General features: G+C 33.9%; 1 protein-coding gene and 1 long non-coding RNA gene across 4 annotated transcripts in view; one reads left to right on the forward strand and one right to left on the reverse strand.

Annotated features, from left to right (window-relative positions):
* The window catches only part of LOC145685755 (uncharacterized), a 67,236-nt gene that overhangs the window by 48,970 nt on the left and 4,716 nt on the right, over positions 1-13,550 (forward strand). The window lies entirely within an intron of this gene.
* Positions 4,553-13,550, reverse strand: part of MESR3 (misexpression suppressor of ras 3) — a 91,563-nt gene continuing 82,565 nt past the window's right edge. For all 3 annotated transcript variants that reach the window (XM_081758257.1, XM_081758259.1, XM_081758258.1), the window contains one exon: positions 4,553-9,273. In XM_081758257.1, coding sequence (XP_081614383.1) covers positions 8,249-9,220 — 972 coding nt within the window. In that variant the 5' untranslated portion in view covers positions 9,221-9,273 and the 3' untranslated portion in view covers positions 4,553-8,248. The remainder of the gene's footprint in view (positions 9,274-13,550) is intronic.

The raw sequence follows: 13,550 nt of genomic DNA on the forward strand, positions 1-13,550 counted from the left end.
CTTTTGACTCCCTTTTATCTTCGAAAGATTGTAAATTATTTTTTCTCTCTCTCTTTTGTTTCCAGTTTGTTGTACAACTCACCGTCACAATCCATCAGATCTAATTGCTTGCCAGAGTTCTGCATTTTTTAAATATATCGTTTATTTTTCTTCTTCGCAGCTGCTTGGACTTCTTTATTCCACAGCCACGTTTGCTGATCAATGAAACCTACTGCTTTTGTTTCTCGCACAAAGTCAACATTTCTTGGTGTTTCCCTGAGTGCTACTGATACTCTGGTCCATTCAAGGATGTTATAAAATAGAGGATCTGCCGATACGTATCTTGATCATATGAACTCAATGAAGTCGAAAAACAATCGAGCATCGCCTGAGCCGGCACGTCTGATTGGCTATTCTCGTTTCCGCCATGATTGTTGGCTCGAAACATTGCAATCTTATTGGCGCGGAGTGGGCAGAGTAGGTGTGGCGAAGCTGTGACGTATGGCTTCACGATTTTGTTGTATGGGCAGATCTTCTATTTTATAACATCCTTGTGTCTATTTCTCTTGCACGAGCACCTCTTCTTCCTTCATTTGCAATATTTGCGATGTGGTAAATTTCTTTCTAATCTTTTCAGTACTTGCCTCATTCTCTTTCTTGGACTTTTCAGAACGGCAAGAAAGGTAGGAAGAAAGCGGTATTTTTCTTTGTTCCAACGCAACGAAAAGGCACTTTTGTAATAATATTTTTTCCCCTTACAATCACAGTTGACAACTTCACATGTTCCAAAATTCACGTTTTAAGTCGACTAAACAAATAATTGGTAGTGAGTGCTCTTTAAATCGAACAGATATCCTCCTAGTTTTGTAACGAACAACTTTGGTTGAGAAAAGTATCGGGAAGACAGAATCGTGAATATCAAACATATAATCTGACTGTGGGGTAATTTTCTACAACAATTATAATATTTTCAGATTACTGACAAAGTATCGAGAAAGAAGTATAAACTCTTTAACCCAAAGTATTTGTAAACTTACGTAAGTAGTCTCCAATCTTCAGAGAATACCTGGAGGTAAATGTTATGTTTCGACTGATTTTCTATAATTTTCATATTCCTTTCTTAATTGTGAAATAGTATAGTTTAAACTATTTGCATATTAAAATGTACTAAAAAAATTGTTTAGCATATTTAGTTACCTTTATTATCTTCATTAAATAAAGCAGAATCGATTGCATTTGACAAAATTTAATCATTACGCGTAAAAAGAGTAATACCAACCAATTAAGAAAAAATGTCTTTTCGGCACCTTTCATAAGACCAATTAATTATTTTTTTTTACCTGACAAGGTGTAAATTGATTCACTTAACAAAATTAATAAATGTTGGAAACGTGCCTATATCTCTCTTATTCAAGCCCATATTTATACATTGTGCGCCCCTGTGCTCTAAATAATTCCCCTCCCCTTCCCACACAAACTTATGTCTCAAGCAAGGAAACAAGCAGTGATTTTGCAAATATACCAGTCCTTGTTGAGTAGCAGTTTAGGTATTACAAGTTACAACGTAATTTTAAATGGTTTAATTCTCTTGATAATGATTATGATGTGGTGGTAGATGACCCATAGTAGAGAGAAACATGAAATTTTAATATGTTTTAAAACTTTCAGAGCAATAATCCAAATAGCCTGTTCCAGGTCCCTAGGTCACAACTTTGCTGAGATATGGTGGTGAAAAAAAAAAAAAAAAAAAAAAACTAAGAATAACATGGGGGCATTTTAAAAAATAATCGAAAACGACCAAGTTAATAGTTTTTGGAGTCGCTGAGATGAATAGTGACAATTTTTACCCAATTCCACTTCTCAAGGTTATATTCCATCCCCCAGCGGGGGGGGGGGGGATTTTAAAGGTAATCGAAAGTAACAGATATTAATGTTGAATTCATAGTTTTGAAGGTCGCCGAGTTTAACGATATCAGTTTTCATGATGTTCAAGTTCGTCCTCACCCTAGGGGTGGGCGTGGGAGAGGATGATATTTTAAAAATAATCAGATAAGTTAGCTAATTAGTAACTACTGTGATTAAAGCGAAACAACATATTTTCTCGCGCTTGCGCGGGACTCTGCAGGTTGCTAGTTTTAAATATTACTTTATTGTGAATCTTTAAAAAAAAAAAAAAAAAAAAATCCGTCCTGTGTTCGAGCACAGAATAACACTTACCTACACACGGGTCTGCACTTATTTGATTCGTGTGCGTGAGTTTTCTCTAGATTCTCCAGTTTCATTCTACTTTCTTCATTCTATCAATCATCCCATCATTGTCCATACTTCCTGAACCATGGCGCCTTCTACACACACTGAGAAAAAAATTGTAGGTGGCGTACTTAAAAAGATAGGTTACATGCGTAATTCCTATAGTTTTTGGACTTAACGTACAGCAGACGTATAAGTGAAAATGCATGTTTTATAATACTTTCTGTATAAGTGTTCCATCTGTACGTACTTTCCGTATGAAACAGTATTGGCGGTCAGGATCTCACATACAAATGGACATATATATAACTTATAGCTGAGGAATGTAACATATATATATGTATGTGATATACGGAAAATTGTTAAGACGTCAGACATCCTGCAACGGCATGATGTAACATCTAAGGGCAGTGCCTATATAGCATATGGATAACGTATGCTCCGTACTGATTCCTATAGTAAGCAAGAGGATATCGTATATTTGTACAATATACCGCTGTCCGGAGAACGGATTTTTCTCTGTGCACTCTCATGTCTCAACCAGCTGCGCTCTGGGGCAAATGCCCCGAATTACCCCCCGCCATAGATCCGGCCATGGTAACGGGAATCAGTTTACTAACGCGGTTCGGGATTTGGCTTTTTATATGACAATGAGATGCGAATGCGAATTTAAAAAAAGAAACATTTTGTTGTAATAATGTACTTTTTTTTATTTATTTTGCAATATAAACAGATGCTTTAAGTTGAGACATTGAGAAATAAGCAAAAAAAAAAAAAAAAAAAAAAATCGAGTAATTACTACAGAAAGTAATGAAATATAAACTGGGATTCATTTTCACTGGGAATATAAACACAAACTTGTGCGCATACACACAATTTAATGAATAATACATTATCGCATAAAACATATATATTTTAATGTAATTCTTTTTTTTTTCTACATACACTGTTTTAACACTCATACTGTAACAGATGAATATATATTCATTACTAAACCGAAGCAAATATAAAATATATGTTAATCCTACAAACATTGATAATGCGAAAGCTCTTCCGTTTATTTCTTATAACATTTGCTCCACTTTAAAGAAAAAAATAGAGAGAGAGAGAATGAAAATAACAAACAAAGAAATTGAGATAAATTAATAAGGAAATGTTGGTATATTAAGCAAACTAAAATACATATGTAAATGAGAAACTTTCCATTTTAAAACAGAAACAAGTCGCTGAACATTTAAAGTTATCAAAAGACCACTTTTTCTCAGGTTACCATATTCCTCATATATAAGTAACTGTAGTATAAGTCACTTCATGTAGCATAAGCTGTAATACTGGAATTTAACATCATAATATGTATAAAGTTTATAATTATTAATCTATTTAAGTTCATAAATAAGCAAGTGAATTTATTAGAAACAATATACAGTGGAATGTATTTTTTGTATTAACTATATTTGAAATCATTTATTCTTATAACATTGAATTCAAAATAGAATGTGCATTTTGAAGATATTATTTGACAGAGCTAAAATTCATTTACACATTGTATTCACTGAAACGCACTTAACATCAATGAAAAATTCGCAATATGAAGTTGGATAAAATTGTATAACATTTCGGCTTTATAATTTCATTTTTTAAAAAAGCTTAAATGTACGTATATTGTTTACATGACTCGATTTAAAAGTATATATATTTTTGACATTATAGTTTATAAACAAATTCCGAAACATAACAATTTTCAGTAAGATTTTTAAAACCTTATACGAAACACACATACAAAAAATACACATATAACTTTCAGATAATCGAGCATGCTATTCGTAGAATACGATACTCAAATAATTGACATCTCAATAAATCAATTAAACAGTAATTGGGTTAAGCCCTCCCCCCCCTCAAAAATGTATGAAATTTAGTGAATCTTTTTCTCCTTTCACGAACAAATTGCTACAATAATAGTCGTTTTTATGTACTAAAGCAGCGTTTCTCAAACAGTGGTCCACAAATGGCAAGTGATCCTCGAGATCTGTCCTTGTGGTCCTTAGATTGAATAATAGTACAAGAAAAAGAAAGAAGAAACAAAGAAAAAAAAACAAAATACAGAGGAGTTGTGTATCACACACTATGAGAATATGAATTTGGAAATTATATAAACAAGTGTTTTTTTCTTTTCCTTCGAGCCTTCAAATATTTTAAAAAAAAAATCTACATCTATTTTCTTTTATTAATACTAATACAAAAATACCGTAATTTGAAATATATATATATATATATATATATATATATATATATATATATATATATATATATATATATATATATATATATATATTTTAAATATCGTTATACTGGTACTAATATATGCTGGAAACATTACACGTGCTTTTAAAGGAGAGAGGAGTAGATTGGTCTGTAGAACATTCTGAGCAATGAAAGTGGTCCTCACTTGAAAATAGTTTGAGAAACGCTGTATACTCAGGTCTTGAGCCTAGGTAAACTATATAGCACCTACGTACGTACAGACACACCCCTATAACTCATTTTATAATCCTACGCATTCGATAATAGACAAGAAAACAATAAGATTATAATAAAAACTACGGAGCAACATGGCGATATAACGATTTACACACATAATATTGAATTCTGATAATACTTTTATATAGATTATATTATTTTCTGCTTCTCGGAACGCTATACTTATCAATGTTCACCATTTTGAAAACTTTGATAACAACAGTACACGAAAGATAAAAAGAAAAAAGTCCCGCCTAAAATTACCTTCAAGTTATCACTCTTCTCACGTACACAAATGATTCATTTTACGTAACTTTTGACTGACACACGCGTTTATGTGTCTTCACCCGAAAGAATCAACATTCGATGTACCAATCACAGCCTTCGAGAAAGAATTTGTTTACAAGAATATATTTTATCTTCTTTTTTAAACATGCATCAAAATATTATGTTATGTAAACAAAGAGAAAAAATAGTTCATCATAGATTTAACTGTCATTTTATTTTTTCTTTCTTTCTTTAAAAACTGAAAATTCAAGTCCTAGCATTTTAACGACTAATTTATTAAGCTTATAATATTTTTATTTTAGGCCCTTTGGCTTTCAGGAATGTTTCTTTAATGAAATTGTAAATAATAAAACCAGGAATGTCTTGCATTATGACACAAACCAAATTACTTTCATAGCAGTAATATATGAGGAAGACAATTGAACCGATTATGAATTTTTTGTCATAAATCTTAATTCCTCTGTGAATGACACACAAACAAGCACAACGTAAAATTCAATGCCTCAGCACAAGCATTTCTCAATTAACAATTTCTTTAAGAATTGTATTTTACTTTTAAAAACGCAATCTGTGACTGAGCCAGTTAGGCAAAACAAGTATAATTTCTACAGAAATCTAAATTCGAAAAATGCTTTCTGAACAACTTAAGTAATTCAAAATTTAAGAATAAAGTATCGTGCAGGTTTACTTTTGGCGCGTCACTCGAAATAATTGTTCAAAAATTAGAATTCTTTCACTAATTTCCTTCTTATTGTTCCCTAAATGATTTACGTTGGGCGACTTGAAAATATCTCACATAACATAGTTAAAATTCAAGCGGGTCATCATAAGCAATTGTTGAAAAATTACAATTCTTTTACGATTTGTATATATATACAGGGGTCCGGATGTGTTCCCAAAAATTATAGTGCAAAAGAAAAAAAAAACAACAACCTGTACTAGGTGACCACTAAAAAGTACAAATGTTATCTAACCGAGTTAGGGCAGGGTTAGGCTGGGGACCGTGCGTTCCCGAGGGGGTGCTCCGAAGGGAGCATGCGTTAGCGAAGGTGGATATACGCATAAGCAAGGATAGTGAAAACGAATGGGTTTTGGCAATGATACTAGTTTCAATAGCGTATGTCATGGTTTCATACTAGTAGCACTCCACTTGTGAACATAAAATACAACTTGTGTATACTGTGCAGAAATACACCGCCAGTGGAATATAGTTTATTATAGTCCTCTTTCATATGCACTCACTTATTTTATCCATAGTAAAGCACTTTTAAGGATTTTACACTTGTAACTCTACACTTGTAAACATAAAATACATATATATTACTTTGTATTTAATAATATCGTGTGCAGAAATTTGTTTTTTTTTTATAAATATGTTTTTTTTATGCAAACTACTGAATTTTCCCTGTAAATCTTGCAAAATGTGGTGCGCCAAAAGTAAATCAGTACGTAAAGTATTTCGTCTCAAAAATTATGGTAGCCTTTTTTTTTTTATTTGAGAATATGAAAATGTAAATAAACAGTTTCGCATTGTGACAAGATTAAGAACGTATTTACTTTTCTGAACTTGTAACTTCGAAATAAATTTACTTTAAAACCAAACAATTTCATTTCTTTTAATTATCATTAGTAGGAAAACCACATGTATTCATTAATTACAAGAGGGATGTTGTGAAATTACCTAAATATTCATCATACATGCAGAATCACATTTCATTTTTAAACATAACCTAAATTGGTCATAAAGTTTCTACAGAGGCCTTTTTACAATCTAGATTTGGTAAAAAGTTGCAGCTGGCTTTGGCAACATTTCTGAGAATATCTTTAAAAAGTGGTTGAACATGTTCCAGTTGTTTAGTGAAAAAAATATCTAGTGGACGCAAAGAAAAAAAAAATGTTCTTGATGGCACATACTTTATGTTCGATGACGTGTTTTAATGCATAATCATTTCGATTAATTTAGACTAGCTAGATAACTCGTTTTTCTTTGTTTATTTTTTATTTATTTTTTTAAAACTGAACTGCTGTTTGCAAGTAGTGGCTACTCAACAACAACTCAAGCCAAAACACCTTCTTTTGTTTCAACACAAGATTTCAGTAGCCTGTACATGTTAAAAGAAACACCGGCGTTCTGGTTTTTCTTCGCCAACTAATTATGTCAATTACTTTCGCTGTTGTGGACAGAAAAACAACAACAACGCTCTGTCACCATATAAAGATAGGAAAACGAATTTTTAAGAAGGCGGTATCAGCTAACAGGTACTTATAGGACACCATTTACTAACTCAAAAGTTTCGACACATTTGCCATGCTAATAAAACATGACCAGTACTTTTTTTTCTTTTAAATATTACACACAAAAATATACTGTGTAGAACTTGTACATTATTATATCAGCATAATTAATAACCAACAACGTCATAATATTCCTTTAATAACCTTCTCAATACTAAATTCTTGAATAATACGTGGGCTTCCACGTACATAAAACAGTTTCGACCACACTGAATTTTAAAATTCGTCAAGGGTAGTCTTCCTATATCAGACTAGTAACTTATATCTTCAAGACACTTTGACATTTGATTCTCGTTATAAATCACCTTATTTCTTCAAGTACTTTACTGCTAAAAACCGTACTTTTATTTTTAATGAACGATATAATTTTCTTTCAATTTAACATCCATTCATAACAATGAATCATATTTTGTAACAACATGTGTTTCTTTCACTTCACAATTACCTTGTTTCAAACGTATGTACATCGATCCAAAATAATTATTTTTATCTTCTTAATAATAGACATTAGGCTTGTCACATGAATTCTCACTGAACTGGAAATTATTTTTAAGGATCATTTTCGCTGTAACCACATTCGTTTTTCTTCGTATCTCTTGCAATACGAGTATTTACACAACACACTTGTTTTACACACTAATTATACATAATGGTCACATCATAGCACTCACTATTGGTCACTATATTTTTCTGTCTTCATATTTTCTCTAAATAGAATATCGCTAACATACATGTGTGTATATACGATCCATCACTATAAACTGTATATAGTGAGGGTATTACAACTTCTGGAAAACAACGAATTTATGATTTACTGACTATAGATACACGATGTATAACACACACTTCATATTTTCTATGGCTGGCCTTTCTTACGAGGACGTAAACATGAGCAGCACCCGTTGGGGGATGATTCTCAAGAAACATCACTGGCAACGATAAGCTTTGGTCGTTCTGGACTATGAACAGGCACCAAAGCTTGTAAGGAGAAATACCGACTTCGATCCCCAGCATCCACACTGTTCACATGCTGGAAGCAACACGGTTGGGATATTTGTGATTTCGGTGGTAATGGCACTCTTTCGACCTTCTTCTTGTTCTTATTCTTTTTCTTGTTAGCGCCAGGGACGGATAAGCTAATGTTCTCTGGGTCTGAAGTCAGGTTTTCGATGTGGGAATACAGTTCTTGTGCGGCTGACGGACTGTCGAAGCTGAAACCAGCCAATTGCCGATGGTCGGAGGAAAGGTACATCGTATGAAAAGCTTTACCAGCGACTTTATAAGATGTGAGATTGTCAATGGTGTCCTTCCACAGTGTGAAACATGTACCACGTTCCGCCAACAAGATCTGAATTCTCCTCTTATTTCTGGAACGAGTTTCACCACTGTCCAGTATGATTAAAGGAATTCCAGTGTATCGGAGATCCCAGCATGACGCACTGTCAATGCCGGAAGCTAGCTTATCGGTGGTGGTGAAGTAAAGATTTGCTAACGAACTACACACGTACACTTGGGTTTTCAGACCTCGGAAAAAGGCCTCGATTTGAAGACGTTCATGTTCGGTAACTTGAAATCTGCTCGAATGGCTTCCTCCGCCAGCACTGCCAGATCCACTGCTACCCCCACTGTTGACACTGCTATCGTCAGAGGTCGTAGATTCTCCGCACTCAGACATTCGTCTTTGATGTCGCTGAGATGCAGCCAGAAACAAACCGTGATACGAGTCGTATTTGTTAGTGATGTGTCGAATGGCTATATCTGCTTCGCTGATTGGTTTCTCCAGCTCAGAGCTTGAACCTGAAGACACCGACGTTGATCTGTGAGCCCTCTGGTGTTGCTTCGGCAACTGAGGACATGAGGCATACTGATTGAGAGCCCTTGATTTCATCCTGCCCTCATTTGACAATTAGCTGGTGACAAGAGTTTGCTGATTTCACTTATCTGTAAAGATAAGACAGAATAGTTGTTATTAGATCTTTAAAAATAAGACAACATAAAGTACAATACAAAGAAAAGATTAGATTCAGAATTATATCATTTAAAAGAGGAATTAATTAAAATTATTACGGCAATATATATAACAAATTGTTGAGATTTATTTAATCAGTTAATGGTATTTCATTTCCGCTGAAATAACCTTGATGTGAAACAAAGCTGTAAGAAAATACCATAATAAATTTTAGAAATTGATTTGGAGCAAATGAAAGAAAAATTGAGTCCTACACTTTATTTCGATCAGACTTCTTCAGGGTCCACTATAATCAAAGATTTATCCACTATATACGCCCTTCTAAATAGTCTGATTATAATAACGAGAAGACTAAAATTTTTCAAGACAGTAGATACTATTCAGACATGATGCACTCGAATAGTTTACACATTATGTTGCTATTAAAATAATTGGCAGGAAACAAAGCAAAGGAGAACAGAGCAGGCGGGATCTACACTTCTTTTGTATCTATATGAATTGGATATTTGCAAGAGGGGGACGGTATTTTTCTCATATGCTTTCCCTGACTTCGCCTAAGTGATACACTCTCCTCCTTCATTCACAGCAATTACACCATTTTGTCACATTGAATTATGGCTTTGTCGAAGTAAAAAGCCTCAATTAGGGTTGCCAACTGACCCGTATTTTTTTCAGGTTCAATTGTATATTTAACGTATAAAAATCATATAAATGGCTCTGGTAAACACAATGGTATGTCACATTTTCTAACTTTGGAGTAAACTAGAAAAGAAAGTTAACCATTACCATGCAATTCAATGCAATGACACATAACAAACAAGCTTCTCCTGCCATGTACAGATACATTTCCAAAATTAAACTACCTACATACTGTTCTGGGGTTCAATCACAAACCCATTCCATTTAATAGCTCAATTCATCGGAAGTGGCGCTTAACATTATGTTTCCCAAACCGCTCGTACACCGTTTACCAAACATTGTTAGGGTCATCAAGTCGAGTGGACTCAGGTGGGAAGGTTATGTTGCCAGAATGGAACACTTTCAAAGTTTTAACTGGAAATTCGATCGGAAAACGATCATTAGGAAGACCTAGGCGCAGATGGGAGGGCAATATTAAGATGGATCTCGCAGGAATAGGAATACAAAGTAGAAACTGGACTCAGTTGGCTAAGGACAGAAGTCAATGGAGAACTTTTGTAAACGCGGCATCGAACCTCCGGGTTCCGTAGGAAGAGTTAGTAAGTTATTAGCACCTAAATATATTGATCTCTGAAGCGTTTTAGCAAACGTTTAATTACCCGTAAGCTGTGATTTTAATAGGTGAATAACTTATTAAATTCTGTTCATGTATGAGTACATGAAAGAAAGTTAATCGTAATAAAGTTTCTTCTTACATTTATAGGTCAAGTAGTGCACATGGTACACACAGGCAATGGATAGAATTTAAGGAAATAATAGTAATAATAATAATACATGTTGTATAATCACCACCTGTTATTTGATACAGACCAGCAGTGATAAAACTTTTTTTTTTTTTTTACCGTAAAGAATAAAAGGTTGTCCAACACGCGATATTTTTACCATGACAAGCACCAATCAATGACACATGAATTATATAGAGACCTATCTTTTATGCTCTTGATTTAAATTACGATTTTACTCTGAACGTGAGTGCATGAAGTACGTAACGAGTAAACCAGCGTTTCAGCACTGTCACTATTGTCATCATGACTACAGTAATGTTTTTAAAGCCACTTTTCAAACACGTCATCATTTTTACATTCATTCGTGCAAGACAGCTCGCCGGTTAGTAATTACACATTCAAGATAATACAATGCTCGCTCTCCAGTGAAACTGAGCATAACTTCTCGACGAAACCTGTGACGTAGGGACTTCAGAACCAATACTGAGTGAAAATAGAGGCTTAAAAAAGCGCTCCATGAATATTTAGTACACACAACATAAGTGAATGAAGTTACTGTCTTTTACATTAACATGTCGATAGCCAGCCCTCATTTCAAATATTCCCTTATTCATTTTATGTTGTGGGTCCAGGTAAATGGCGACGTTGCATTTTCATTTAACATTGGGCTCATAAAGAATGTACAGGCCAAACGGCTCGACCTATTTAAAAAAATCCTTCACTTTACGTTGAAAACATATTTGGAGACGGTTTCTCTCTTACATTTTGTTGTAACTGTGATAATAACAGTTACCCTATGTCAGGGACTTTTAAGACACCATGTATATTCTAATTCTGTGCGGTTTTGCTGCTACTGGGCAAAAGTAGTTTTTGCCGACGGAGAGTCGGAGACGGGAAACGAAAAATTTAATAGAAACTGAACAGGATGTAAATTAGATTTTGTTTCTAAACGGAAGAGATACTAAATCGTGACAAAATGCTTCTTTTTTATTTTTATTATTATTATTTCATTCTCCCTTCAGAGAAAAAGGTGACGATAAGAACAGAACTTTCTCCGCCATCTTGAGCACAATGGAACTTAACCGCACCTTCTTTCTATACTTGAATAAAGCCGATTTTCTCAGCGCTGTGCTCGACAGGAAGGAGACTTCATAAAAACTAAGACCCACCCTTTTCTTCTACTGCTTAGGAAAAGAAGAAGAAGAAGAAGAAGAAAGGAGATTTGATAACATTGCAACGAGCGAACTTTCCTTCCGAAGCAATATGTCACTACGCTCGTGACTAGAGACTTAACAATGGGTTGTGCCATGTTTGTGTCAATCCTCTCTAATGCAATCGGTTATTCTGTCCGTAATTTAAATCCCAGTTGTAACTACAATTGAAAGCGAACGTATAAAAAGACCACTTTCGCCATTTTCTGACTATTAAATTAAAAGGATTTCTTGTTGGACTCTTTCTTCTGTATGTGCTACGAGACTGGATTGCGAAAAATTACGTTTTCTCGGTGAATTCGCACCTTCCTTCACAGGCCTATCACAATTCATGAATTATTTTATCAAATCACGATTGAACCGGGCCTTTTGAATACTTTCAACTCATGGAATAGTCATTACACGTTCTTCCAAAAGCAATGATTTAATGTTGAATGACAAGGGAAAGGCAGTACAATGACTGCCAGTATTCATGGGTGACACAAAGTCAAGTTTTTTTTTTTTTTTTTTTTTTTTTTCAGGTTGAGTACAGAAATAAACATTGTTATAATATTGTATGTTATTCGGATAATAAATTGTACTTTCCTTCCCTGTATTCAGAACTATTATTATTATTATTATTATTATTATTATTATTATTATTATTATTATTATTATTATTATTATTATTATTATTATTATTATTATTAATAATAATAATAATAATAATAATGTGTAAATTTCAGTTTAACGCCACACAATTATGCTAAGGAAGCGGGTGATTAGGGCAAGTGAATGGTGGTATAAGCATCGGTGGAATGGGAATGTGGGAGGAAACCAGAGTACCCCAAGAAAATCCTACAAACATGATGTTGCCTACCACAAACTTCCTGAGCTATAGTTTCGTAAATAATTTCAGAATGGAAGGACAATTTGAGTACAGTTTTCAGTAAGAACGTAATTTTCTGTACGTTCCAGTCTTAAAACTCGGTGAAACGATCTACTTTCCACCATTATATCCAAAATAAATTTTAATTAACTGAAAGAACTTTTGTCGCTGACTGTACAGCCTGTTTCAAAATAGATTTTAACTAATTATTAAATGCCTCATGATTTTTAATTTTGCGACACATACTATGGGGCCTGTGCGGCACACTGGTTATGTCAATAAGAAAACATAATTTACTGCCATAAAGTGTATGCATGTTTGACACTTCATCCGTTGGAAATATACTGTGTCATTCAAATGAACAGAGCAAACATCCCTTATATAACATTTTCTGCAAAATACGCAGCTGAAGAAAAATGTGCGCTGAAAGAACATCGTTATGACGATGTTTATAATCGCGTTTCTTGTTGTCCATTAAAACGCAAGGGTCAAAAGTTCGGTTTACAACCTTTACATGATTTACAAGGAAAATTACCCGTCGCTTCTTTTTCTCCCTGGGAAGATGTTTTGCCGTGGGAACTGGTGCACAAAGGTGTGAGGAGTAATGTCTGGACCGTGGGAGACCGAGTGCAAAATAAATGTTTGTCTTAACCGATATTGCTTTGCAGTTTCATATTCAGAGTTGTTATGTTTCGTTTATGATGTGAACATTATGAATATTTGTTTTGTTGTAAACAAATGTGCTT

Source organism: Thermobia domestica, chromosome 5, assembly GCF_964235325.1.
Source record: "Thermobia domestica chromosome 5, izTheDome1.hap1.1, whole genome shotgun sequence".
Taxonomy (NCBI): Eukaryota; Metazoa; Arthropoda; class Insecta; order Zygentoma; family Lepismatidae; genus Thermobia; species Thermobia domestica.